Source organism: Podarcis pityusensis (assembly GCF_964106645.2).
Source record: "Podarcis pityusensis genome assembly, chromosome: 12".
Lineage (NCBI taxonomy): Eukaryota > Metazoa > Chordata > Lepidosauria > Squamata > Lacertidae > Podarcis > Podarcis pityusensis.
In genome coordinates, this window is record NC_138037.1 from 45,473,722 (window position 1) to 45,501,623 (window position 27,902).

A 27,902-nucleotide genomic window follows, 5' to 3' on the forward strand; every position below is an offset into this window, starting at 1 on the left:
TTTCAGACTGGTTCAAAAACTTTATGTAAGAAAGATTGAAGATTCAGTAGTTATTCCAACATTCAAAAGCTAACCAATAAGTTATTGTGCAGACAGTTTGGTTTACAAGCATTCCATTGCTGTAAAGTTGACCAAAACCCCCCAGCTTATCTTATTATTAACCAAGTACCTAAAAACATACAGTTCTGTAAAGAACCAGAGCCTAAATAAGCTCTTATTAAAAACACTGCATAAAATCAAGTATTTTAATAAAAACATTTTGAGGTAAGATTAGGTTTCTTGATTCATCTGTCTTATTTAATCTAAAATGCCTTCTTCTTACAGGATACCTGGGTTTTGACTGTTAGGCATTTTCCAGTCAGACTGGCTCAAAATTCCAATAGTTTATAAGAAAAAGCATATTCACACTTTGAGACCACTTTATCCAAGGACTAATTAAACATGGAATTCTATCCCAACTTGTACAAACATGAGAATCAGTTCCGAAGTAGATCTTGCAATAATCTTATCACCAAATGAACAGGTTGTGTGAAGGCAATTAGTCTTCAGATCCACTGGATTCTACATTGTCTCTTTAAAAGCATAAGCATTAGCAATATTAGCATCCCATAAAATGCAGCTCCCCTGGGAAACCAAAGACCCAAGAACAACAGTTACTGCAGCGAACAAAGGTTCCACTATAACTACTTGAGTCTTTCCCTAACTTTTCCTACATTTGTTCTTTTCCTGGGTGTTCATCGTTGTTAATTATTTTGGCAAAGTCCACTTCGTAAGGTACAATAAAATGTGAAGATATCCTATGCAAATCCTTCCTATCACAATGAAAAACTGAGAAGCTACAACGTATGGGTTCTGAATGCTGAAGTAGCCAAACTGCAATTGTGCTACGTATATTATTATTAAGAATGTTGAAACGCTTGCTGTATGTATAGAACACCATTTTAAAAGATCTACATTCTTCAAAAAAAAATAATTAAAATCCAGTTTTAAAATGTGTTTAACATATGTATATAGAGAGACAAACACCTTATCTAAATATATAAAGAACAGCATCCAACTAAAATATACAAAGTTTTCTCTCCCCATCCCAGCAAAAGGCACTGCATGGTTTAAATTGTGCAAACGTTTTGAAAGGTGTGGTGCAAGTAAAATCTGTGTTTGCTTGCTAAACCTCTGTATTCCTTATCTTTTATAATATGCTGCAAAGTATTGCTTTTAATTGCAATTGTGTCTGGCTTTTGCAAAGAAGAGAATGCCGTCAGTCCACAGAATTGCAGATCTCTTTTATTTTCTGGTTGAAGTCTTCAGGTTGATCAGCATACACATAATGCCCAGCACCAAGGATAGCCTATGGAAGAGGAGAAGGGGAAGGGGAATCAGTTTAAGGTACTTGCAAGAAAAAGAGCTTTTCATAGCCAATGAAGTGGTTAAATTTTAGGTGATGTCAACTAAGTCATACAGTCGTACCTTGGATCCCGAACATCCCGGAGCTCAAGACGTTTCGGCTCCCAAAAGCCACAAACCCAGAAGTGAGTGTTCCGGTATGTGAATGTTCTTTGGAACCCAAACATCCAATGCGGCTTCTGCAGCTTCCGATTGGCTGCAGGAACTTCCTGCAGCCAATAAGAAGCTGCACTTTGGTTTCTAAACGTTTTGGAAGTCGAACGGCCTTCCGGAACGGATTCCGTTCGACTTCTGAGGTACGACTGTACTCAGAACAGACCACTGAAGTAAATTGATTTAAGCTACTTACGTTTATCAGTGACTTTACTCTTAGAACGGCTTCGTTGGCTATTGCCTACGAAAATATATCCTCTCCCCAAATCCACACTTTTGCAACAGCATGGGCAAAAACTCAGGTCAAGGGTTTCTGCCTTTACTTGCAGCCCCACTGTAAAACATCCAACTATTATCCAGTTCACGCTCGCTTTGACACAGGTGGCTCTGTAGAGCCATAACTTTTTAAGGTTCCAAGGTAAGCAAGCCACTATCATGCCCCTTTTCCAGTTTGGGATACCAGCACACTGCTGAAAATTTGCACCAGCATAATGATAAAGAACCAAGTCACTGCGCACACACATAATTTTAATTTCAACTTGAGTTCTGTCTCTAGCTGATAAAGTTGACAAAACCAAACAGGATGTAGGAGGAATTTGTGACAGGAATACTAAAACGCAAAATGCTTAATTCCTTCCTTCCACCCCAATTTTCTCTTTTCTCTCTGACTCGCCTTTTTCTTTAGATTGTGGTGCTGCAGGCAAAGGCTCTGTTCTCTCTATTTATGTGCAAAACTCAGTACATAGGAGACACTTTTAAATAACCTTCATTGAAATAAATTTTAGAAACAAGATGATGGTATTCTTGTTTATGATCTCCCCGCCTCCATCCCCCACAATCACGAGTCCTTAAACTAGTTTGCCCCAAACAGCAACTGAAGCTGTAAGAGTAATTTGACAAAGGCAAAAATCACTTTTAAAATGGAAATGCAAAAGTTGTGTTACTCTTCAGGGGTGTTTCTTACACGTACTATGCAAAAAATAGATTGGAAGGGGGAAGAGGAGAAATTAGTTTTAGATTTATTGGATTTTTTCCTATGGCAATCATGCTGAAGCTGGATAGAATAATATTCTTGAAGCAGCATTTTGCTGAAATTCACATTTTTGATGTTTGCCACTGGCCGTTGCAAGGTGCATCTATGTAAGTAAGTAAGTAAGGAGGGCAACCAAAATGGTCAAAGGCCTGGAAACGATGCCTTATGAGGAACGGCTAAGGGAGCTGGGCATGTTTAGCCTGGAGAAGAGGAGGTTAAGGGGTGATATGATAGCCATATTCAAATATATAAAAGGATGTCACATAGAGGAGGGAGAAAGGTTGTTTTCTGCTGCTCCAGAGAAGCGGACACGGAGCAGTGGATCCAAACTACAAGAAAGAAGATTCCACCTAAACATTAGGAAGAACTTCCTGACAGTAAGAGCTGTTCGACAGTGGAATTTGCTGCCAAGGAGTGTGGTGGAGTCTCCTCCTTTGGAGGTCTTTAAGCAGAGGCTTGACAACCATATGTCAGGAGTGCTCTGATGGTGTTTCCTGCTTGGCAGGGGGTTGGACTTGATGGCCCTTGTGGTCTCTTCCAACTCTATGATTCTATGATTCTATGATTCTAAGTGTAGTAGCCTAACTTGCAGAAGTGGCTCTTCCCAAACCTGAAAAATTTGCAAGTGTTAAAGGGAACAGGTCAAGGGCAGAAATCCTCTTCACCCTTATCTGTTCAGCAAGGGGAATTTAGCCAGCATTACTGTAACCACAGATTCTCTGCAGCAGGGCAAACAAAGTTCTGAATCAATCTACATGGACACATATTACATTTTGCATTTATGCATGAAAGGTAGGGAAGTCTTACAGTGGTACTGGCAAAGCGTTGTAAAGGGAAATTTCACTTTTCATTTTGGGTTTTAATTTTACGCTGTGACCTTACAATCCTAAAGCTGTCACTGAAAGACAAGAGGAGCAGGCGAATTCCTAACAGCAAACACGGCGTCTAGAACGTCCCACTTACTATCGTTTTCACATATGAATTTGGTCGCAGAGACTGGATGGTGGTCCCCGAATTGCCATCTATGCACGATCGTGCTCCATAAATCACAGTGATAGGAATGTCCTGGTGCATGTGGGCAATCCGCTGCAGCATCGGTCTTTTCGCCCATCCATAGGGAACCGTCATGTTTCTGAAAGCCGTTTCACCACTTAAAAGATATCAATGAAAAACGAAGCTGAATTTTCGGGCACAGAGTACCTGGCCTGTATCAATCTGCTACTCCCTAACACCGCAGTTCTTGTTTTTTTAAAAAAGCCTTCTCTGAGTTTTGTCCTACGTGAAGTATATTTAAAGTGAGAAAACACTTTGAAGCTTCCCATTAGCACAAACATCCATACAAAAACACATTTCCGGAAGTTAGAAGAAGAAGAGTTTGGATTTGATATCCCACTTTATCACTACCCGAAGGAGTCTCAAAGCGGCTAACATTCTCCTTTCCCTTCCTCCCCCACAACAAACACTCTGTGAGGTGAGTGGGGCTGAGAGACTTCAAAGAAGTGTGTCTGGCCCAAGGTCACCCAGCAGCTGCATGTGGAAGAGCGGGAAAGCGAACCCGGTTCACCAGATTACGAGACTACTGCTCTTTAATGCTTTAAATAAGCACAGCAATAATGCAGGAGCCTTGCAAGTATAGCACAGCAAAAAGAAAGACATATTGATGCTTAAGTGGTAGTACCACCAACTCTTTCTCTCTCTCCATGGATAAGTTACAGGTAGGTAGCCGTGTTGGTCTGCCATGGTCGAAACATGTGTATCTGAAGAAGTGTGCATGCACACGAAAGCTCATACCAATAACAAATTTAGTTGGTCTCTAAGGTGCTACTGGAAGGAATTTTTTTATTTCCATGGATAAGAAGCAGCTTCCTTGGGATGGGGTGCTAAAATCGTAAAACCATGGAGAGTGTATGGCAAATGTTCAATCAAAATGGCGTCAGAGGGCTGGCAAAGCAACCTCAAGACCTCTCATCCCAAAAGTTTGCTGAGCTGAACAGCCCCCAGATGATTAAAGTGGATTTTGTAACCCATCAGCTGGATTAATTAATGGCAAAAAGGCAAATTATTCTAGAGTTTACTAAATATCACAACAGAACGCCCCATTTATTATATTAAGCAATGTAAAAGAAAAAGTTGTACTTCAGTCCCTGCCATCTTTAAACAGGAAATTCTACCCTCTCCAGGAAGTAGACTTTGCTTGCCTGCTAGGCCAAGAGAGTTTTGCACATGAAGGGAAGCCCATAAGAATGCCTCTTATGCATCCTGGCTGGGCAAGGATATCACAGTCAAAGTTATCCTAGCTGGCAACCTACGTTACGCCACTTGCTATGCCCCATGTGCTGCTACTGCTGTGAGCATCTAGAACTTGCTAATGTATGCTTACCTTGGTGACTGCACATTGCAGTGGTAGATATATTCAGTGACCGTGTCATCATCAAACATGGAAGAGTACTTTCTCTTGAAGTCGGGCCTAATGCGCTGTACAAGGCTCAATCCTGTCGTGAATCAAGGCGAAAAAGAATTAGAACCTGGCAGGGTGGTGCTTTAAAAATGATCAGCAACGGTGCTTCACAGCTGTGGATCATCAAGAATGAAGATCTCCATCTCTCTCTCTATCTGGAGTGATCTGTCCCCCCCCCCCCAGCAGCTAGAAGACAAATGGTGGGCTGCCGGCCTCCAGTATGTGCCCCCGTCACCGATTACCCGCAGCCTTCAACAGCAATGAGAATGCAGCTCGCAACAGTTTTGTCATCTTAAGGAGAATTAAACATGGCTGATCCTGATCCCCATCTCTGCTTTACTCTGGTGAGAGAAGCACAGGCCAGAGCAATTAGGCAGAATGGTAGTATCTGCACACACTGAGCATCACTGCAGGTGGCAGTCTCCTCCTCATATAATGGAATAAATACATCGTTACAGCATGTGAGTTAGCTGGAAAGCAGAAGCAGTTAGGGAAGGAGTGCTTATGCTCAGCTTAGGCCAATGCACCAGCTACAGCTGTTCTTGGAGTGGGACAGCCAGGCTTCGGCTGTCCATTCTCTGACCTGCCATCTGGACTGCTGCAATGCACTGTTATGTGGGGCTGCCCTTGGAGGCTGCCCAAAAGCTGCAGCTAGTGCAGAATGTGACTGCTTGGATGGTGAGTGGGGGAGCCCATTGGGATCATGTGTTCTAAAAACACTGTACTGCCTACCACACTAGACTGCTGGTGTGTGGCAGATGGGGACTGAAAGCCGCCCTAAAGTCTAAGCTATTACATTTTCAGTACTGATGGCAGATGGTAATCCCTTTGTTAAGGAGGCAATGGCACCAGCACAAACCGTTAGCTAGCACTCACCAAAGGGTCCTGCTATTCTGAGACCAGCCAGTGGATTAAATGGACTCAAAACTGCTCCAAGTGCTTTGATCCAGATTGGAATGGGCCTCTCATGTTCGGCACTGGAAGGCCTCTCTGGGAAACCCCACGGCTCCACTAATATGAGATGTTTTGCTCTGCAGGTATAAAAGTTAGGACGTTTTGTCAATAGGAGCACATATATTATAGTACACGTGGTATTTTAGAGCCAGCATCACCAAGGGTATTTCTACCCCACCTAAGCTTTCAGATGAAATGATTTTAGGTTGCTCCTGCTCTTAACACAGAACAAAGCTCTGCCACCTGCTACTGCCTCAACTCCTTTTAAGTATTACCCTCCCCTCCCTATAGAATAAATGCCCCAATTTCAAGAAACAAAAGGAGATTATGGGCGGTCAAAATTCAAAGGACATTTACTGCGCAGCCACTAGTAGTATTATGCAACCCAGAGTATTTCCTACAGTCTGTGCAAATCTGTGCTTTAACTTGTGGTTAGAGATAGCTAGCTATGATTCTATGTGACACATAATCATATATGTGCAAGGGATTTTCTTGGAAGTACATGTGTGTAAGATGGCAGCCTTGCTGAACTACTAAAATGTCACATCAGAATATTCTTGAGATACACTAGCCAAACACTATATGTCATTAGAAGATCTCAATACAGCTAAGTACTAAACAGATCTCCATACAAGCACTCTCTTACCACTTGCATACTCTAGAATAACATTTGTAATTGTCCAGCCATATACGATCTGGAATTGGCTAAAGGTGATAAACTGCATGAAGAACGAAGATATGGATTCACTAAGAGACAAGCAAGGCTCAATTTTTCTTCAGAGTGAAAAGGGGTGCATCTCCAACTAGCTGTTTTTATCACATGATACAAAACTGATATTTGTGCAAGGAAAGTCACCATCTTCATAGTGATGTGTTAGTCTTTTATGTTCCATTAGTGTTCTCTTCCTCTGCCAAACTTGTACAGAAAAGCAACAAGCATTTGCATGATCGTCCACTAAAGTATTCTTGCCTGCCTGCCTTTCCAGCTTTTTTCTTTTTAAAAAAAATAAAGATGAGCAACAGCATTCATCTAGACAGCTTAGTAATTTTGCATTTAATTTGTGGAGCTTACATCCAAGAAAAGAGGCTAGGATTGGGCTGCAAATTGGTTTGCAAACAGAAGTACCCTATTTTTTTTAATAAAAATTGTGGATCACCTGCAACTATTCTTGGCATGTTTGATTCCAGCACTATACCATTACTGGTAAGAAACTCTTTTTCCTGAATACTATTACAGCCACCTGGTATGAAAGGTACTTATAGCTGATAAGCTTGAACATCACATTTTCATCACGGATGCACAACTATCAAATCATACTTCATGCATCTGTATTTCATTTCTTAAAAGCCTGCCAGAAATATATCCCAACTAGTTTCCAGATAGTTTCACTGGGAATTGCCTGTTTAAGATTTGCATTCTGTGGCATTTAAGGAAAAGGTCAGCCTTCCTTCTTTACATAGAAAACTTCTCTAAAACATACTTGTCCTGCAGCATAAGGAATGGTATTTACTTCCTTTAAATGTAAAGCTCAACTCATTTTGCAAGTATTTGTCCTTTATACTCCAATCCTTTGGGTTCGTCAGCATTCTAGTTCTTGAGAGATAGTGGTATCTGCCCAGTTAAACACATCAATTTCCTTAGAATATATGGCATTCCAGAGATAACCAAAGCAAATCATCACGTTCTATTTTAATTTCCAAAAACTGCCTACTTATTCAGCTCCAATAAGTTACACATTATAATGTAGTGGCTTAATCCAGCAATTGCTTCTGTAGCTCTGTAAAAGAGCACATGCTTTGCAAACAAAAATCCCAAGTTCAATACCGATTATCTCCACGTCGGCCTGGGAAAGACTCCATTTAGAAACCCTGGAGAAACTGTTACCAGTCAGTGCAGGCAATACTGAACTATATGGGCCTATGACGAGAACCAATTGACCATTTGCCATAGCCACTGGCTAGAAATGAAAGCGGATGCCTCCAAGGAAAACGAGATATGACCTACGTAAAAGCATGAGCAGACATTCATGTTACCACCAGATATGTTATGTGGATTTTACAGCACCCCAAAAAATTCTACTGAGAGTCCCAGGGGTGTCAACTTGAATAAAATAATGGAGGGAGGGCCCAGGTAAGCCCTGCATAACTGACCACAAAACACAGAACATGCACACCATCTGAATGGCAATGCCCATCAACTTGGGGGGGGCTGGCCCCCTCAAATATTTTATTTGGGGAACTAAAGGGACTTGAGCCCCTCGGAATTGGCTCCTATCACTGAGACCATCCTGCTAGGAAACACATGCAAATAAATAAGCAACAATACTATGAAAGTCATTCAAGAATAGGCATTTACAAAGAAAGATGGAATTGTTTTGCTAACTCGCATGTGACCAGTTCTAGGTACTTGGCAGTCTTGGACAGGGTTTCAGTTCTGTTCAGACACTGCAGCTTTAGGTTAACCCATAGCTTCTCGCCTTTGCCATCACAACCCATCTCCCCACTCCACCCCCAGTTCCTTTAGTGCTAACCTGTGGCCATCCAGAGGCTGTTGAGACTCTTGATTCCCATCACCCCTGACCATTGGTCATGCTGGCTGGGGCAGATGGGAGCTGAAGTCCAACAACATCTGAAGGACTACCAGCTAGCCAGCCCTGCTATTATTATTATTATTATTATTATCTGGATACCACCCTTCGTCTGACGATCACAGGGTGGTTTGCAACATAAAAACACAAAATAAACCAAACCAAACCAAATCAAAAACCCTCCTTTAGGTTCTGTTCTGTAGTTGTGCTCAAGCCCAGCTCATAATCCAAGCAGCTAACAAAGAAATGAGTATGCTATAGTTACTATTGTCCTGCACTTGTTATTCTGATATGTAACTAAAACATGCTTTCACCTAAAAGGATTTTTTAAAAAAAATTCTGGCCAGTGTGATTGCATGCTGGTAACGTGACATGTGGCTGTGTAAAAACAGTGGGTAGTCTGGCCACACCACAACTTACAAGTACTCTGCGGCTACACCCTGGACACAAAATCTAAGGTACGCTGAAAAATTTGAGAGTAGAAAACACCCTACATTGCATGCAAGTGCAATCAGAGGAAAACATATGATGCAAGTTAAATACAATTTGCATTTTAAGTTTAAAGTTATGAAACTAGTTTTTCAACAATGCTCTATCTCAACCTCATTAGAGAATGTTTTCTAACCAGACTGCCTCATACAGGTTTGACAATGTTATGCTGTCAAACCTATAACTGAATTTCAAATGAAATGCCGGAAGAACTTCCGCTCGTCTATTATTTTCAGATACCTTGATGGGTACTTCAGTGAGTAAGCAGCTGCCAGGAATCCTCCCAGGTTGTGCCCCAGTAAAATCATTCTGTCCAATCCCATTTTCCGCCTCCATTCTTCAATAGATTCTACAAACTGGTTTTCTGCTACTTCTGCGTCTGTGTCAAACTGCGGTCTACTGCTGCGTCCAAATCCCAAGAGATCAAATGCATACACAGTCCTGTTTTCACAAAGGTCTTCAAAGTTCAGTGCCCAAAGTCCAACACCTCCTCCGAACCCATGGAGGAGGACAAGGGGAGTTTTCTGAGAGAGGCTGTGGGAGAACGTTAGCGTCCATATTTTGTTTCCATTGGATATGAAGACATACTGTTTACTGTATGTACTTGTGATACCTGAAGAAAGAGAAGTGCAAATCTTATTAAACAACGATACCTAAACAGCCCTATAAAAATAAGGGCGTTTATTACAGCATGTCCACAGGCAGATACTCCCACTTTCATCATAGCATTTATAACAAAATCAGAATGGCAGGGATTAGTGCCAGCCATAAAGGTGGCAGAGTTATGTTATGAGGCTCACATTTCTCCTCCTTTTGAGGACTGTGTAGTCTTTGCACAACTTACAAGACCTCATAAAGGCAAGAATCTGTATAAGCCAAACATCCATCCCTTATGCTCTACATTCTCAAATGTTAAGAACTAAACACAGATAGATCTGGAAGGATATCAGGGTTACAGAGTCATTTTTTAAAATTGCTGATAAACAAAGGTGTGGTACCTCAAGAGCCTCCTCTTTCGATATGAACGTACCTGAACCCTGAGATCATCTTCTGAGGCCCTTCTTCGTGTGCCTCATTGAGAGGTCTAGTTGCAACACAAGAACCAGGCCTTCTCTGCAGTGGCTCCCCTTCTGTGGAATGCCCTCCCCAGGGAAGTTCGCCTGGCTCCTTCATTATACACCTTTAGGCGCCAGGCAAAAACGTTCCTTTATAACCAGGCCTTTGGTTGATCTGATTGATATCCTATACCCTTTTAAAACATGTTTTTTTGGGGGTGGGGGCTATTGGGTTGCTGTTTTTATTTTTATTATGTATTTTGTGGTTTTATATTTTTATTCTGTGAACAGCCCTGATACCCCCAGGTATAGGGCAGTATATAAATTCAACAAATAATAATAATATCATATTGGATTTGTATAGTACTATACTTGCTTATCTTTTGTAAGTCCTTTTTTGTGTTCAAATAAGAGATTGCACAAATGAATTAATTTTAGGAAAAGGTAAAGAAAAAAGAAGGTAGGGCAATGGTCAAAAAGTGCAACAGTATCTCAGGACCAATCACACCAAAAGGAAAAATAAGGGGGAAAAGTTCAAAGGCGGAACTCATATTGCAGTCCGCCCTACATCCTCAAAAATTTATTCACTGATGGCATTTATCTGGAGCAGATCTCACAAGAACTGCCTGTCTGGATGTGTAACTAGCATAACTTTGGTCCCACTCATTCTTCTTTTACGGGGAGGGGAGAAAATCAGCCTAATGAAAATTTCACAAAACCCTCAATCCCTAGCAGAAGATATCGACAACTGTGCTTTAAACAAGGCCTGATGAAAACCCCACATTCTTTCCACGGTGCTCACGTGTAGTAATTCCTGAGGTTTCTTACCACAAAGTGCTTACATTTCAATATTTTCTCTTCAGCATCCTTAAGATGTATCAGTGATGTAGGACACCAAGCAGGCAGCCAACTGGACAGCCATCCTGACCTAGAGTAATGAGAGTGAAACGACTGTATTAAACACTCATATACTACTAACTGTAAGTAGGCCGTGTGCAAGGGATTAAGAGTTCTTGGCTAATCACTGAAGGAGAGAATTAGAAACTCATTTGGACTTGCATTTGGGGCCATTACCAATCCACTCAGCAATATCTAAAATATCTTACACACAGTGTTAGAAACTCAGATATATAACCTAGGTGAAAAATGGCTCCTTAAGCCAACATTACAGTCGCCAAAACAGGATGTTTGGTTGCCATTTTGGGGCAAGACGGCCCTAAAGTCTTATTTTTCAAATGATGGACTGACTGTGATTGATGCTAAGTTAAACATCTGGCTACTTCAGTTGACAACATTCAGCTACGTTAAGAACTTTGAGAACTTAAAGAAGAAAAGTCACTTGATCAAAACAGAAGAACAACTGTGAGCAGGGCAATGGGGTGGGGTAGGTAAAGAAAAGCTACAACAATTAGCTATAACGTTCACCGCTCCTGCTCAGGCTGCGCATAAGAAGCATTTTGCTTCCTTGAATTCATTCTGATTATGCAGATAAAATATAACTGATCAAATTCTACAGGACGAGGTATTAGTGTGTGAAAGCAGTCCAGGTCCCAGGCATGCACTTCCAGATGGTGGAAATGTCAGGTGCTATCCAGGCGCCCAGACATCTTCACTTGATCGCAAGTGGCCAATAGTCAGGTGCAAAATGTGCCCGGCTAATTTCGAACACTGCTTATACACCTTGCCGTCAAAAGCCGGTGGCAGTCACAGCCAGTTCTAGTCGCACAAACTTCAAGGACCGCAGATCATAACATTTAGTAACATCTGGTACCTCACAAATCAGTGATAATTAAATTTAGCCTCATTAGGGGAATCCAAAAAGCACCTCTTGCATGGTACCCACATCTGGGGTAAAACAGGTCTGCTGTGGGATGGTGGTTAGGAGTAAGGGCATGAAAAGGAGTGGTCAGGTCAGTAGAGCAAAGCAGGAAAACAACTGCCGTCTTGGTAGTTAATTATAGCACAGGGTAGGAAGAAACACTTTATCTCATTTATTTGTGTGTGCGCATTATTAGCTTGAATCATGACCTTACACAAAAGTTTTATGGTACAGGATATAAAACAGGTCACGTCCGAGGAAAGTCCATAGCCATTAGTTATGCAACTGACCAGCTGTGTGTGTGTGTGTGTGTGTGTGTGTGTGTGTGTACCTATACACACAACACACACCAAATTTTATACAATATGCTTGTTAAGTGCACCTATTGTCTCCATACATATGCATACAAGCATATGCTTTTTTATTCTGTAAAAAAACCACCACACGTAACATAAATGACAATAATTTTTACATTTATATCTAGCCTCCCTCTCGTCACGAGACTCAAGGCAGGGTACGCAGACTGGCCAGGCAGTTTCATGTCCAGGCAGGCACTGACCAAAATCAGACCCACTTAACAGCAGCAAGCCTGCTGTTATCTATCACATACCTTCAGACCGTGGTCTGGGACCTTTGAAAAAACAAAACAAAAACCCCTTCTGCCACCAAAGGCCTTGACCTCAATGAAACTTTTACACAAACAACTTATTTCTCAATCTTTCCTCCTGCTGCCTTCATTTAAACGTGCGCACACAAAGGGAAATAAGTTTGACAAAGGTTCACTCTAGGTAACGGAGGCTAGAGCTCTAAAAAGCAAAATATATCTATGGAAAGCCACATGCACCAATAATGTGCGTCGTCAATCCCCCTTGCCCACTGGCTGCATCACACCTTGCCCGGAGGGGACTGGGTTGGTTTGGGGTTTTTTTTTTTGCAGGGGCAGCAGGAAAGGGGTCAGAAAAGCTCATGTTTGTGCAAAGAGCACCACATACAGCCACCTGGAATCCGGCCATTTTTTGTGCGTGTTTGTTCCTTAAAGCGTATCTGAAATGGAGTATAGGAAATTCTAAACTTACATAGTGGGACGTGGGTGGCGCTGTGGGTTAAACCACAGAGCCTAGGACTGGCCGATCAGAAGGTTGGCAGTTCGAATCACTGCGACGGAGTGATCTCCCATTGCTTGGTCCCTGCTCCTGCCAACCTAGCAGTTCAAAAGCACGTCAAAGTGCAAGTAGATAAATAGGTACCGCTCCGGCGGGAAGGTAAACGGTGTTTCTGTGTGCTGCTCTGGTTCGCCAGAAGCGGCTTACTCATGCTGGCCACATGACCCAGAAGCTCCCTCAGCCAATAAAGCAAGATGAGCGCCACAACCCCAGAGTCGGTCACGACTGGACCTAATGGTCAGGGGTCCCTTTACCTTTAACTTACACGGGGTATACGTTCCAGGGATAAGTGCATACAGCCAAAACCACATCTAGTAAAAACACACTGGGTTCAATGGTGGGCAGGACTGCCAAATTCTTATTTCCCAGACTCCTGCCCTCTTAAAAACGGTTTTTGTTTGTTTTTGCCAAGCATGTAAAACAGAATGCACACAAGTTAAATGTGGATAAGTTGCATGCTACCGGAACAGCAAAACAGCCAAGTCTCTAAAATTTTAAGATCTGGTTTTTAAAAGATGTACAAACATACGTTTCATAATATCTTGCATGTGTGGAAGCATCAGACAATTTTTCCCCAGGCCTGCAATTCACAAAGAGATTGCAAACACCTGCGTAATTAATGTATTGCATTTATGGACTGCCTTTCTGTGCCAAGGTACCCAAGGTGGTTTGCAATTTTAAAGTACAAGCAACGCCCAGTTGACGTGCATCCGATTGATGCTTGACTGCGCATGTGTGCACCGCAGTGAACCGGAAGTGGCCGGAAAAGGGGGCACTTTTGGTGTCCTGTAGGGCGCTATCCTGCCACCAATATCTCTATCAGGGTTTCCCAAACTTGGGACTCCTGCTGTTTTGGGACTACAACTCCCACCACCCCTAGCTACCAGGACCAGTGTTCAGGGGTGATGGGGATCGTAGTCCAAAAAGAGCTGGAGACCCAAGTTTGGGAAACTCTTGATCTATAGGAAGCCATTGAGGATGGTCATTAGAAGTCGTGGGCCAAGGTGTCACCAGACTGCTACTGGTGATGGCGTTTAAAGGGGATTAAGACAAATTCATGGAGGAGGGGGGTATACTATTAGTCATAGCAGTTCAATGCAACGTCTGGGTTCAGAGCCAGCACATCACTGAATACTGGTTGCTGAGGGCAAAGGATAAGGATCACTGCTTTCATACATTGGCTTGGGGGTTTTGCAGCAACTCTTGGTTGCTGACAGCTACGGGGATACTAACCTAGATGGTGAACTGATCTAGCAGGGTATATATATATATATATTTAAATTTAAATTAAGTGAGTGACCACATGTTCTATTAAACATGTCAACAGCAAACCCTCAAACCTATCATCTCACATTTGTAAACCTGTGTACTAATACCCTTAAGATTGTCTGTAACATAGGCAAGCGACACATAAACTTTGCAGATATTGCCTGAGTAGAGGTGGTACAATGAATCAACTGTGCTGGAACAGAGAAATCAAAGTCCATTGCTCACAGTCATAAATGCGTACTTCCTGCCCTCAAAATGTACATGCAAGTCACTCAATTCTTTTTTGTACCTGGATGTTACAAACCACCCTTTTCCTGTGCATAGTATCAGTTAGTCCTTCAACCATCATCAAAATGCCAATGCGGTCAACATTTTAGTACTACAAATTATTTCACAGACTACTCATGGTGTCATATTGTAGCATATCTACAGCAGAGGACGGCTGGAAACCAGGAGATCTACATGTGCAGGCAAAACGCTTGATAATTTTCCAGATATGCAGGCAGCCCCTTATGTTTCATGGGCTGTGACTCGGGAGAGTTCCCCGACTTTCAGGAGAGGCTTCTGGGGGATGCAGGGGCTGTTTCCAGAGAAGAGAACTGAAAACTGCTCTGTGCATGCACAGAGTACTATGCGTGATGTTCTAAACCCAAGTCTTTATTAATATTGTTTTGCCTTGAGCTACTTTGTTTTGAAGTAGGGCTACGTATCTAAAATAGAATATGATTTTAAAAAGTAAACTAAAATATAGTTTTTAAAAAGCATCCAGTTTTTTGAAAGCACAGGAACAAACCTTGGAGGTAGCTGCACTTGAACCTTAGATATAGTTCATGCGCCTGTCTAATTTCATTTCTTAATGCGCCTGGCTATTTTCGAACACTGTGGTGTAGTCCTCCCACTCAAGATCCCCAGAAGCTGGTATTCAGAAGCACTCTGCTGCCAACAATGGAAGAAATATAGCCATCATGACCAGTAGCCACTGACAGCTTCATCCTCCATAAATTTCACTAATCCATTTTTAATCCTCCCCGCCCTAAATTAGGATCCTCCAACAACCTACCCTACAAATTCATCAGCACTACAATTAGCACAGTATGCCTGGGATTCAGCAAGCAGATGAAGACTTGTCACTCCTCCCATTAATAAGAACAATTCTCTCCTGAAAATGAGCAGAGTATGGAGTTTTATGCAACCCATCTGGAGAAAGTACATTCATATTTTTAAGAAAGATGTTCTTTATTACAGAGAAGGAAGTAATAATAATAATAGTAATTTATTATTTATACCCCGCCCATCTGGCTGAGTTTCCCCAGCCACTCTGGGCGGCTTCCAATCGAGTGTTAAAAACAATACAGCATTAAATATTAAAAACTTCCCTAAACAGGGCTGCCTTCAGATGCCTTTTAAAGAGAAGATAGCTGCTTATTTCCTTCACATCTGAAGGGAGGGTGTTCCACAGGGCAGGCGCCACTACCGAGAAGGCCCTCTGTCTGGTTCCCTGTAACCTCACTTCTCGCAATGAGGGAACCGCCAGAAGGCCCTCAAAGCTGGACCTCAGTGTCCGGGCTGAACAATGGGGGTGGAGACGCACCTTCAGGTATACAGGACCAAGGCCGTTTAGGGCTTTAAAGGTCAGCACCAACACTTTGAATTGTGCTCGGAAACGTACTAGGAGCCAATGCAGATCTCTCAGGACGGGTGTTATGTGGTCCCGGCGGCCGCTCCCAGTCACAAGTCTAGCTGCCGCATTCTGGATTAATTGCAGTTTCCGGGTCACCTTCAAAGGTAGCCCCACGTAGAGCGCATTGCAGTAGTCCAAGTGTCAAATACTTACTAAGGAATTATTTCTTTTTTGTCTTCTTGAGGATAGTAAACCCCCACTGCAACTTCAAGTAACTAACCTGTTTTCCTATAGCGAGAAGACCCTGCAGCATCCCCCCAGATGTTGCCTAAAAGGTGATAAAGGCAGCAAACCAGAGAGTCTCGTCGACGCGGCAGCAGCGGGAGGCCCCATTAGCTAAAGTGGTGCTTCAGGTTAAGAACAGTTTCAGGTTAAGTACGGACTTCCGGAACGAATTAAGTACTTAACCCGAGGTACCACTGTATATACATTTTTAAATACAGTGCCTGGTTTATTTAACCAATTTGCTGCTTGAAAGCTGTCACAAGTGTTGCTTTAGTTTTGTTGCTGCTCTTCTGTGTAGACTTGCAAAACTCTTCATGGTGTCTGAAGCGCATTCTGCTTTTAAAAGGGTAACTGCAAAACTATGAAAAGGTGCCGATGGTCTTCTCCCCTCCCCTCCCCTTCACCACCATGCCCATCTTGAATGAATCCCCAGGGACATTCCATCACTGCAATAGCTCAGGCACGTAATTTTGTTTTTGCCAGCTCCTGTTCTGTAGTTGAAATGTAAAAAGGCTGCCATCATGGACTTTAGATATCCCAGTGTAACCATCTGGAGTGTGTTCGGTTTCATTTTTTCATAGGACCAATTTGATTTGCAGCTTGGGTTTTTATATGAAACTGCATTGTCATTGTCAACAAACTACCACCTCCAGCTATACACCTATAGCCTAGTCTGAGATCAGTCTGTCAGATCATCAACTGAGAAATAAGATTTGCTGCTCTGATATCAGTGTATGTTTTGAAGGTTGGTAGTTGTAAGATAAAATGGTCCAAACGGATGCCATTTCAAATCTAATCTTCATTTGGCCTGTTATGCCCTTGCTGCAGAAATTGTGAACTGCCTTGTGCACTAGTCATCCGAAACATGTGTAACCAAATTGTCAGTTTGAGCACATTACTAACTTGTATGTCCATTTAAAAGAGAACTGCAGAACTCCGTATACGAAAGAGAAAATGGAAGATGGTCTTGGTTGGAATAACTGCGTTGGCTGTCTTGTGATGAATTTTTAATGTATTCTGTGCCATACTAATGTTTTTAAAAAATGAACTGTTGCTATTGTGAGATGGATTTTAACTGACAAGAAAGATTTCTTCTGAATGGCACTACTTTAGAGACACTAGTATTTGCTTCTATTGTTCGGGCCTTTGTGGATAATGTACAGACTTAAAACAAATTCTTGCTGCTGATTTGTCCATTTATTTCCCTGAACTTTGTTACATCTGGGATACAGTCTAATTCATCTGATTTAATATGCATTTCAAAAAATGTGATAACTATTAAACACCTTGTTTACAGACAGATGAAACAAATTTATTCCAACCAAAAAAGAAAAAAGGAAGGCAAACCAGGCAAACGTGTCTAGCGAGTTAAGTCCCACAATTCAGACCACCACTGGGAAGGCCCTCTGCTCCAGCAGCACCCACTTAACCTCTGAAGGTAAGGGGCACATGGAGAAGATCTTAACTTACAGGCAAGTTCATGTGGGAACAGACAATTCTGTCCCAAGTGTAGAAGTAGACCACAACAGATGATCATCTGCAAAATCTAAGGGCTGTGTCACATCTATTCTCAAAGCTGGCAAATTCAGCATTTACACCTCCAAAACAGCAGCTTGCCCACTGCTTTGAGGAAAACAGTTTCTTGTGTGAGCTTTTCTGAGGTTGAATTTGCAAATTAGCTGGGACACTGCAGCTCGTGATACTTTGCCAAGATACCCTGACCAAGACAAACCTGTCCGCAAATCCGAAGCAAATCAATAGGCTGAAAGAGGAAATTTAGATAGAAAAATATTATTTTGAATAAATGCAAGCCCAAGCTTTCTTGACTGTGGCTTCTTCAACTTGATGCTTAGGGACGTTAGATATATTGATAAAGTAGTGAAGATCACAGACAGGATCTAAAGAACTGTGAAACTAGCTCCATGAGCCAAAGGGACCTTCAGATTCCTTCTTCCCCTCATGTGTAGCTCTGGTGCTGCATAGTAAGTTGTCTTTTAAAATGAGGGCGCTTCAAAGAAGTTTCCGATATGGCACAGTGGTCCGTTAGTCAAGGGAAACATTTTGCTGGGCTAGATCATGCCCTCTGCATGAAGCTAAGTAGGCCCATGTCTTGAATGCTGTTTCACGTCAATAATTTAGTTGCCAGGTGGCACACTACAAACATATGTGAAAAATGAAATACAAAATAAAAATAAAAGTAGTTAAGGAATGTCAGCACGTTCTACTATGGAAACCATGCCAGTATCCTGACCTTCATACAAGCCTGGTTTATTTGCACGAGGAAAACATTTTCTACAAAGTTAATCCAGTTTAAACCATGACACTTCATTTTGCAACCTTAAACAACCACCGCTCCTATTCCCAGATTTCCACACAGGGCTCAATGATTGTCTTGTCGCAGAAAGGAAGTGACAGAATCCAGCATGCTTTGCTAGCCAAGCATTACTGTGAATGGAGATAGCGATTTCGAGAGACAGAGAATTGAAGATCTGGCCGCAGTGGTCTTTAGTGTTTGCACAGGAACGAAGTTGAAACTGGCACTGGTATAAAATGCGGCACTGTGGAGGCAGCACATTTTAAATTCTACTTTGATGGCAGAATTTTACAGCTGACTGACATGGAGAAACATGAAACCTTTTGAATACAGCACAGCATTCTTTTAAAGAGCATTTCCATTCAGTTTGCTTTCTGGCTTATATAAAGGAGAAAGGCGGGGTGGGGCAGAACAGAAGTCATCTCCTGCCCATGAGGACATGAGAGGAGTAAGGGACATAATATATGGAAAGTCAGGTTTCATAATTAAAAAAGCACAGTGATATAGCCAAATGCCTCCTGGGCATTCAGTGTAATGAACCAGTTCATAAGACTTTTCACTGAGGTATAATAAATTTGGCATCATGCTACTACCACATCCTGTGATGGTATATATGAGCACACTCCAGGAAAACCAGTAACCACCACCTAGCATCCTTAAGTCGTCACACAATGGCACTGTGCAAAAAATAACCTGAGGCATAACCTAGTAATTCAAGGGCCACGTTGCAAGTAATGTCAGCACAAAACCACATCCCTCATATTGTAGAGTCAGGTGTAAGAATGCAATTTAAAAATAAAACTAAATAAATAGAACAGTAGAACACACTAAGAGTGTGTGTGTGTGTGTGTGTGTGTGTGTGTAGAGCTGAGGCAGTGGGCAAAGTTGCTAAAATTATTTAGGAAACTACCAAAAATTGAAGACAGGATTTGAAGCTCCAATTTTATATCAGATCTCAGTAACTGCTCAGAAGATCCAAATGGAACACAGTGGAACACAATTAATCCATGCAATAAATATTACTGAGGCATGAGTTTATTCACATTAACAAGTATACATCATTTTCCTTTGGCTGGGGAACACAGCCAAAGAGTGGGCATCCAATTAAAGCCCTCATTGGATGTTAGCAGGAGAGTTTGCAAGAGGAAATGGATCTCAAGACCCAACAGCAACAACAGGTCCATAGAAAGGAAAACGGTACCATGGTACAGAGGGTGGAGACCGCTCCTGGTGCTGGATTAAGATTACTTTGAAGTGACATGGGATAATCTGAGTCGCTTGCACTATGAGCAGTTAAACTATCAGAGTCACATATACTGCTGCAGATTAAAGACACCATGTTCGCCGCAACCATTGTTTATCAAGCTGCTCCTGACAGGTAGTTCATTCCGAAGAGATCTCAGATGGGGCTTCGTTCCTCACGGTGGGTACATTTAATCCGCTTCTGCGAGTTTATCTTTAAAACAAAGTAGTGGGTTATAGTTCCTACCCTGGAGAGGAATACCAAGGGAGAGGGGAGGGAGCTACTGCACAATATTTCTAGGAAGTGTTCTGTACGCCAGCTGTTCCAAGAGCCCTTGGCAGATAATTGCAGAACGTTGCTACATTAGGTCAGAGGTAAAAACAGCTCTTTCCTTGTATAATTATTGCCTCTTGAACTTTGTATTGAGAAAAGATGGCACTCAAGCAATCAAAGGGGAAAAAATTATTATAGAAGAGAATTCGTCCACCCGGAGTTTTCTAAGCACACAACTGGAGAATTACATTGGCCCTTGACTTGCCAAACACCAACATGAGATTGTAAATAAGATAGGCCATTTAAGGGTTTCTCTTGTTTTCTCAGCCTTCATGATATTAGGACCAATTCTAATAATCTTCTGCGGACGTAGTGTATCTTGATTTCAGTAAGGCTTCTGACAAAAGTCCCCTGTGATCTGTTTGCAGAAAAGCTGGCAAAATGGATGAGGTTAACTGTTAGGTGGATTTGTAGCTGGTTGACTGGCTGAACTCAAAAGAGTGCTTACAAACGGTTCCTCATCATCCTGGGAAAAAGGACAAGTGGGGTACCGCAGAGTTCTGTTCTGGGTGGGTCTGCTGCTGTTCAACGTCTTTATAAATGACCTGCCTGAAGGATCTGAGGGGATGCTCATCCACTTTGCATATGACCCCAAACTGGGAGGGGTAACTAATGCCGCAGAAGACAGAATTGGGATTCAGGATGACCTTAACAGATTTGAAAGCTGCACCAAAACTAACAAAATGAATTTCAACAGGGTCTACACTTAGGCAGGAAGAACCAACTGCACAAATATACAATGGGGGGGGGGGGGACACCTGTCTTGCCAGTAGTGCATGTGAAAAGGATCTAGGGGTCTTAGTAGACCACAAGCTTAACATGAGTCAACAGTGTGATGCAGCAGCAAAAATGGCTAACCTTCTGTATGTGAAGCGGTTGCTATACCACTGAGCTAAGATCCTTCCATGTGACATCAATTTTATGCAAGTTCCTTCTTGTCTCAGGTATTGGTTGTATTCAAACCAATGGCTAGCTGCCTGCCTTCTGAAAAGCACGACAGGAGACCAACAAGCTGCACTAGTACATTCAGGCTGCTTACATGAACTGCCACAGACCCACCTGGGTTGGATCCCCAAGCTGCTAGAGTGGCAAACAATAAAATAAAATAAACCCCCAAGGTATTATTTTTACTTGCAGAGGGATGAAGGCTACAACTGAAGCTATATAGCACTGGGTGGAATCTGCAGCCCTCCTTTTAATGAGCTTTTCAGTCTCATATCTCAAATCCTCATACTAGTCCATGATCTACATTTGCTTCCTATTGTCAAGGGTATATTAAATGCCCTGATTCAGATGGAACAGAGAAACAGACCTGGGTGTCACCTACATATTGATCACACCGAAACTATTGAGGACAGCGCCCAGTATGGGGAACATGACAACACCCTGACAAACAACACACCACAGTTTCCATGGTGTGGAACAGTGGCCTTCCATAATCACTTTCTGGAAGCTGTCCTGGAGATAGGAACAGAATCGCTGAAGTACTGTGCTCGCTCCCCCAAGATGCTCCAGAAGGATACTGTGGTCAACAGTATAAAAAGCTGCTGAAAGTTCAAGCAAAACAACCAGGGTCACACCTACCACCGTATCTGTCCCAGCTGATGGAGTCAACTAGGGCAAAGAAGGCTTTATCAGTGTTATGGCTAGGCCATCAGTGTTATGGCTCCAGCTGGAAGCTGGAGCCTGCCACTCTCTCAAACACCTTGCCCCAAAGGGGCACAGGGAGGTCTTCTTGAGGAGTGGGTACGCCACTGCTTCCTTCAAGGCAGATGGAACTTCTCCCTCCTCCAGTGAAGCAATAATCAGTCCTTGGCAGCACTTCAAGCAGCTTGTCCACATCCTCAGGCCACAATACTCCAGACTGCTCCAATATAGATGGAACCCTAGTAGGGTGCGATACCCAGCCTAAACTCCACCAGGGAATGATCTATTCATCACAACGAACTCACAAATGAGCCCCTGATTTGCTCTGTACCCCTCCAAAAAAAGGTCAAGTGTATGTCAGGCAGGGCTGGGGGATACCTGGTTTTCAACATCTCAATATACTGATATATCACAATATCTGAAATAAGGGTGGGGCTATGCAGAGGCACTGGTTGGCTTCACGGTTTCCCCACATTGTGATTGTTGCACAGCACAATTAAGATAAGTGATATAATGCCAGATCTAAAATTGTGAAACCAATATTACAATATGGACTTGAAACATGTTTTGGATGCTATATTGCCCAGCCCTAATGTCAGGCCACATGTGTTGTGCCATTAATGGTGAAATTGCAGCTGCAAGGCTCCAATCTGGAACTTGTTCCAAATTTGGATCGCGAGCCCATGCCTGCTTTCTGCTGAAAATCACTCCTCCCATTCTGGCTGTTCTTTGCCTGCAGAGATGTTGATTATAGCAAGCATCACTTTTAGGCAGGCGTAGGCAAACTCAGCCCTCCAGATGTTTTTGGACTACAACTCCCAGTGGTCAGGTATGATGAGAACTGTAGTCCCAAAACACCTGGAGTGCCGAGTTTGCCTATGCCTGCTTTTAGGGGTAAAAAGCAGCCAGGAGGGAGTGGTCTTTAGCAGGAAACAGGCAACTGACTATGATTAACAATTCATCCATTAACGCTTTTTCTCCAAAGCAGAAGCAGCCAAATTAAAGATTTCTGTTAGACCCTTACCAAAAGAGCCATTGAGAGGAGCATGTACAGTTTAAAATCCTCATAGCACTGTGATTCTACATGCAATTTTGACATGCATTATTCTTGATCTACCACAATGCTGGGCATAACGAAACTGCTGAAGAAACACATAATGGGGGGCAGAGGTTACATGACTGGCTCATCCTGTAGAATGTGACTAAGTACAGCAATAGAAATTAATACCACGCAAATCAGTCATATGACATCAAATATCACACAGGTATCTCACTGATTTCATTTCCCAGAACAAGAGACGTGACTGTCTTATTGGGCATGTCCAACAGGGCAAGGTAGTTCAAACTAGTTTTTTGAACTGGTGTGGCACTGTGGCAAAGAGACTATATATAAAAAATAATAATAAGAGGAGCACAACAGCGTCCTCCCCACTTGGGCTTTCCAGCAACGGATATCCAGGGGCATATCACATATATATTGGCATCATATAGATATAATGGTTAATAGCCATTGGCAGCTTAATCCTCCATGAATTCACCTGATCCCTTTTTAAGCTTCCATATTGATAGTCATTACTACATATTTTGGTAATGAATTTCATAATTTAGATACGAGCTGTGTGAAGTGCTTCTTTATGTCTATCCAAAGTCTTCCCAGATTCAGCTTGTTATGACTTGAACAGGACTCTACCACTTCACAGAAACTACTGAACATTTGCAAAGCTAAGCAGGGTCTGGTATGGCTTCAAATTGGATGGGGGACCATGTGTTGAGATTCCTGTATTGCAGGGAGTTGGACTAAATGACCGTCAGGATCCCTTCCAGCTCTACAGTTCTATGAGAAGAAGAAAAACTTCTATCCACTAGTTCAAATCTCAAACCAGCTATGAACTTACAAGAAAGTCCATGCCCCTTTTTGCAATAAGCACATAAATCTTACCTGCCTTGAAGGAGGATTGTATAAATTACAGAAACAATGCACACGAAACAGCTTGAATCCCCTCAAATGCTATATCAAAACTAAGCATTAATTTGTTATTTTTGGTTTGCGTAGGTCAAGTGTGCACTTGGGAGACAACCATGATTTGTGGGAATTGTTTTGTGGCAGAACAGAACATATACATCATGGAGAACAGACAAACTCAAGGAACTGAAATAACCAGGACAGCAGGTACTTAACACATAACGTGCATTGTGATCTAATTATACAAAGGCCAACAGTACAAGTTCTAGGAGAACAAATAAACTATTGTAATCTATACTTGGGATAAGCTACTGTAAGTAACAGAGGAAGTAAATGTAAAGAATAAACTATTTTGCAATATATACATAAGAATAATTGAGGGTACACAGCAGGAAGCTTAGAGGGGCAAGGAGAATTTGAGAAAGTATAATACTGAGTATTTATTGAGTTGGGTTTGTATTTTGAAAAGATGGAAGGAATGGGAAAGTGGGGATTATAGCTCAGTGGTAAAGCACATGCTTTTCACACAGAAAGTTCTAAATACACCCCCTGCCATTTCTTCATAAAAGTATCTGATAGAAGATGACCTGAAGAGATGCAGGAGAGCTGTTAACACTCAGTCTAATTATATTATTATTATTATTATTATTATTATTATTATCCTCTGCCTTTTTCCCTGACAGGAAATAAAATAAAAAGCTAAAAACATAAAACTAAAAGGCAATTAAATAGAATAAATATTAAAGATCTATAAAAACATATGGATAATTACAATGAAAACAGCATGGCGCCTGTGTTTTCATTAAAAGTTCCCAAAAGCCAGTTGAAATAAGGTCTTCTTCACCTGCTGGTGTAAGGACAAGGAGGGAGCTAATAGACACAACTGATGTAGAAGATGGAGAAATATGTGAAACTAGAGAACAAGATATCTAGGTAAGATGCTACTAAATATATATCAGTGACTGAGAAGGCAGAAGCAGTATGTCTATGAAAGGTGTTTTTTTAGGAGACAGACTGAAGATCCAGATACTGTACAAGGAAGTACAAAATGGATAATACATATACAAAAATTATAAAAAGTGGGTGCAGACGAAGTTCAAAAGATAAAGTCAGCGGAAGGTGGGGGTTTGAGTACATATGGAAGCATGTGCTAAAATTGAGGCATTTTTTAGGTTGTCGAGTGCACTTGAATGATTTCTGGAGAAGCCATATGGGGAAACAGCAAAAAACCTGCTTTAGAGACAGCACAGTATATGGATGTGCCAGCATCTATCATTGTGTATCAATACAGTTAGAATAATATACACACACATCTGAGTAACCATACATGGTGGTTTTATTATGAAAGGGTTATGCGGGATGATTTACAACAGCGGGAACCACTTTATATGGGTTGAACCTGAGCCAGAACTCACCAAGATATTTAACCCCCCCCCTTGACATCCTCAAAATGTGAAGCTCAACAAAAAAAGGGCCTGTCCAGACATCATTTTTTAAAACTGTGCAACCATGATGACTTGTGCCCATTATGGTATAAGGGCGCTTATACAAAACCCCTCTCTCAACACACCAGCAAAGGTTTCCTTCTTGCTTTGATTCCTTGGTTTAGCAAACTGGTCCCCCAAACGCCAAGGCCTCACTAGGAGACGTCCGAAGGCAGCCCTTGTTTAGGGAAGTTTTTAATGCTTGAAGTTTTATTGTGTTTTTCATATTCTTTTGGGTGCCACCCAGAGTGGCTGGGGAAACCCAGCCAGATGGGCAGGGTATAGATAATAATTTTATTTTTTTTATTATTATTGGAGCGCAAAGGCGCCAGAAACACTTGTTATGCCTACGATGTAAGGAACTCACATTTCTAGAGAAGCATTTATGGGAAAACCGCCCAGCTGCTTGAGAGACAGCACAGATCTTGCTAGCCTACCTGCCTATGTGGCAGCATCAAACTTCTCCCCATGGCTCCATCCCCAAATCAATGTTTTGGAGAGGGAACCACAGGAGAAGATGGCTGGGTTTCAACACCCCTTTTTTAAAATAAAAGATGAGGGGGGCACCTTTAAATCAGCCCCTTATTCCCAGCAATAAAATATAGGGCTACCCAAGTTGGGTCAGGAAGGATGCGATGGGGGGGACACTTCCTCGTGTTTACATGGGCTAACAAGAGCGCGCGGGGGGGGGGGCAGTTACGTAAGGCGTCCTCCTCTGCACTTGCCCCTGCCTCACGCAGGTGCCCCCCGCAGCACAAAACCGAGGCGCGCCTACATGCGTGTAGCCGTGTGTGTGTGTGTGTATGTGCGTTTGCGTGTGTGTCCCTCCGCCCGCCTGTTTCGCCGAACCGGCCTCCCCCCCCCCCTTCCCCGCACTCACCCTTCGCCGGCCGACTCCGGGCTCTCGTCGTCGGCCATGGCGTCGCGGAGGTGGCGTCCGGGAGCCGGTCCTGGGGCAGCAGCAGCCGGGAGCGCACCGACTGACAGAACGACGGCCGCGGCGGCGGCGGCCATCACGGGACCCGCCCGACGGGCCGTCGTCGCGTCAGCGCGTCGGCCCCGCCCTCCGCTCCGCCCGGCCATAGAGAGCGCGGCGGCGGGAGCGGCCGGGTGGAGCGGGGTGGGGGGGGGGAGGACGCTCCCTTCGCGCCTGCGCACTCTCTCTCTCCCTGGGCGGGGAGTTCGCGGCTGTTGCCTTTCGCGGTTGCTGGATGGGGGTCGTTTGCTCCCGGTTACACAACCTGGTGGGGGTCTCCGCGGGGGTGCGGGGCGTGGAACGGCAAGCGCCACCCGTTCTGGAGCCGGTGTTGCGCTGCCGCCCGCGGTCGCTCCGGCAGCCGACGGCTGCCTTTGCCCCGCTTTGTAAGGTTTGGAGGTTGCTCTGAATTTGTTTGTCGGGTATCAGGCAGTTGCCTGATTTACGTATAAGCTAAGCAAGCTATATCTTAGGGCCCCACTCTCTGGGGGCCCCCAAATAATTGAAAGGGGGAAAGCCTGTATGTACATTTCCAAAATGTAGGATAAAAAACAAAATAATTATTATGAATAAAGAATCGTTTTAAGTTAGAGCTTAAGAATTATTATACTATTAATATACTTCTTAGTTGTATTTCAGTTCAACAATTACTTTGATAAAATACATATTTTGTTATGTGCAAATGGCTTTAGATCTCTATTAGGTCCATAAATTACCACATAGCATACAGTGGTACCTCTGGATATGAACGGGATCTGTTCTGGAGCCCTGTTCACATCCTGAAGCAAACGCAATCCGTGTCTCTGCGTGCGCGGGTCGCAATTCGCCGCTTCTGCGCATGTGTGAGCGGCAAAACCCGGAAGTAACGCATTCCGTTACTTCCAGGTCCCCGTGGAGAGCAACCCGAAAACGCTTAACCTGAAGCAACTTCAACCCGAGGTATGACTGTATAGTCAACACAAAAAACAGTGACAATTTGTTGTTTGTTGACAAAGGGCAGCTGCACATATAAAGGGCCCCATTACCTTCAGTAGCTTAGGGCCTCATCAAACCTAAATCTGGCCCTGCTTCAGGCATTTGTTCTCTGTGCTCCCAGTGTGGAAGCTGAACGTGGGACTGACTTCCACACAACTTACTCAGGATTGCACTTTCACCGCTGGGGTCGCTGCCTCCTTTGTGGATGCTGCGCTGCTAAACAACTGGCCAGAGGTTGAGATGCCCTGAGTGTTTTTGTTTTGTGGGGAGAAAAAAAATAGAATTGTGGAGTTGGAAGGGTCATCTTTTTACCTTTACCATCTAGTCCAACCCTCTGCAATACACGAACCTTTTTGCCCAACATTTAGCTCCAACCCTTGACCCCTAAGGCAGAACTTTCCAAACTTTTTCACATTGGTGACACGCTTTTTAGATCTGCATCATTTCGCAACGCAGTCATTCAGTTTTACTAGCAAACCGGAGGTTAAGCGAACCCCTTTCTGCCCTGGAGGACACATCGCACAACATATGTACACACTGCAGCTGACACTGATGTGTCACGACACACCGCTTGGAAAGCTCTGCCTTGAAATTAAGATTCTCCTGCTCTACTGACTAAGGAAGTTCATTTGGTGATCTTAATCCGGCCACACTATTTTCCTGCTTGATGGGGTTG

The 27,902-nt window shown here is 43.0% G+C and overlaps 1 protein-coding gene and 2 long non-coding RNA genes across 4 annotated transcripts in view; all 3 read right to left on the reverse strand.

Annotated features, from left to right (window-relative positions):
* Positions 1 to 26,319, reverse strand: ABHD5 (abhydrolase domain containing 5, lysophosphatidic acid acyltransferase). The gene is made up of 7 exons (XM_080974977.1): positions 26,156 to 26,319; positions 10,977 to 11,062; positions 9,320 to 9,692; positions 5,925 to 6,079; positions 4,971 to 5,082; positions 3,554 to 3,740; positions 1 to 1,348 (listed from the first exon to the last, which is right to left on the reverse strand). Exons 1-7 carry the CDS (start codon positions 26,287 to 26,289, stop codon positions 1,259 to 1,261), a joined length of 1,137 nt encoding a protein of 378 aa, XP_080831103.1. The 5' UTR covers positions 26,290 to 26,319; the 3' UTR covers positions 1 to 1,258.
* The window catches only part of LOC308459584, a 158,189-nt gene that overhangs the window by 3,119 nt on the left and 127,168 nt on the right, over positions 1 to 27,902 (reverse strand). The window lies entirely within an intron of this gene.
* On the reverse strand, positions 16,760 to 21,834 carry LOC308459637. Of its 2 annotated transcripts, none has more exons than XR_013978249.1 (2): positions 21,766 to 21,834; positions 16,760 to 20,061 (listed from the first exon to the last, which is right to left on the reverse strand). It is a non-coding gene; the product is annotated as an uncharacterized lncRNA (long non-coding RNA). The 2 variants fall into 2 exon arrangements; XR_013978250.1 differs by lacking the exon at positions 21,766 to 21,834 and adding an exon at positions 21,494 to 21,755.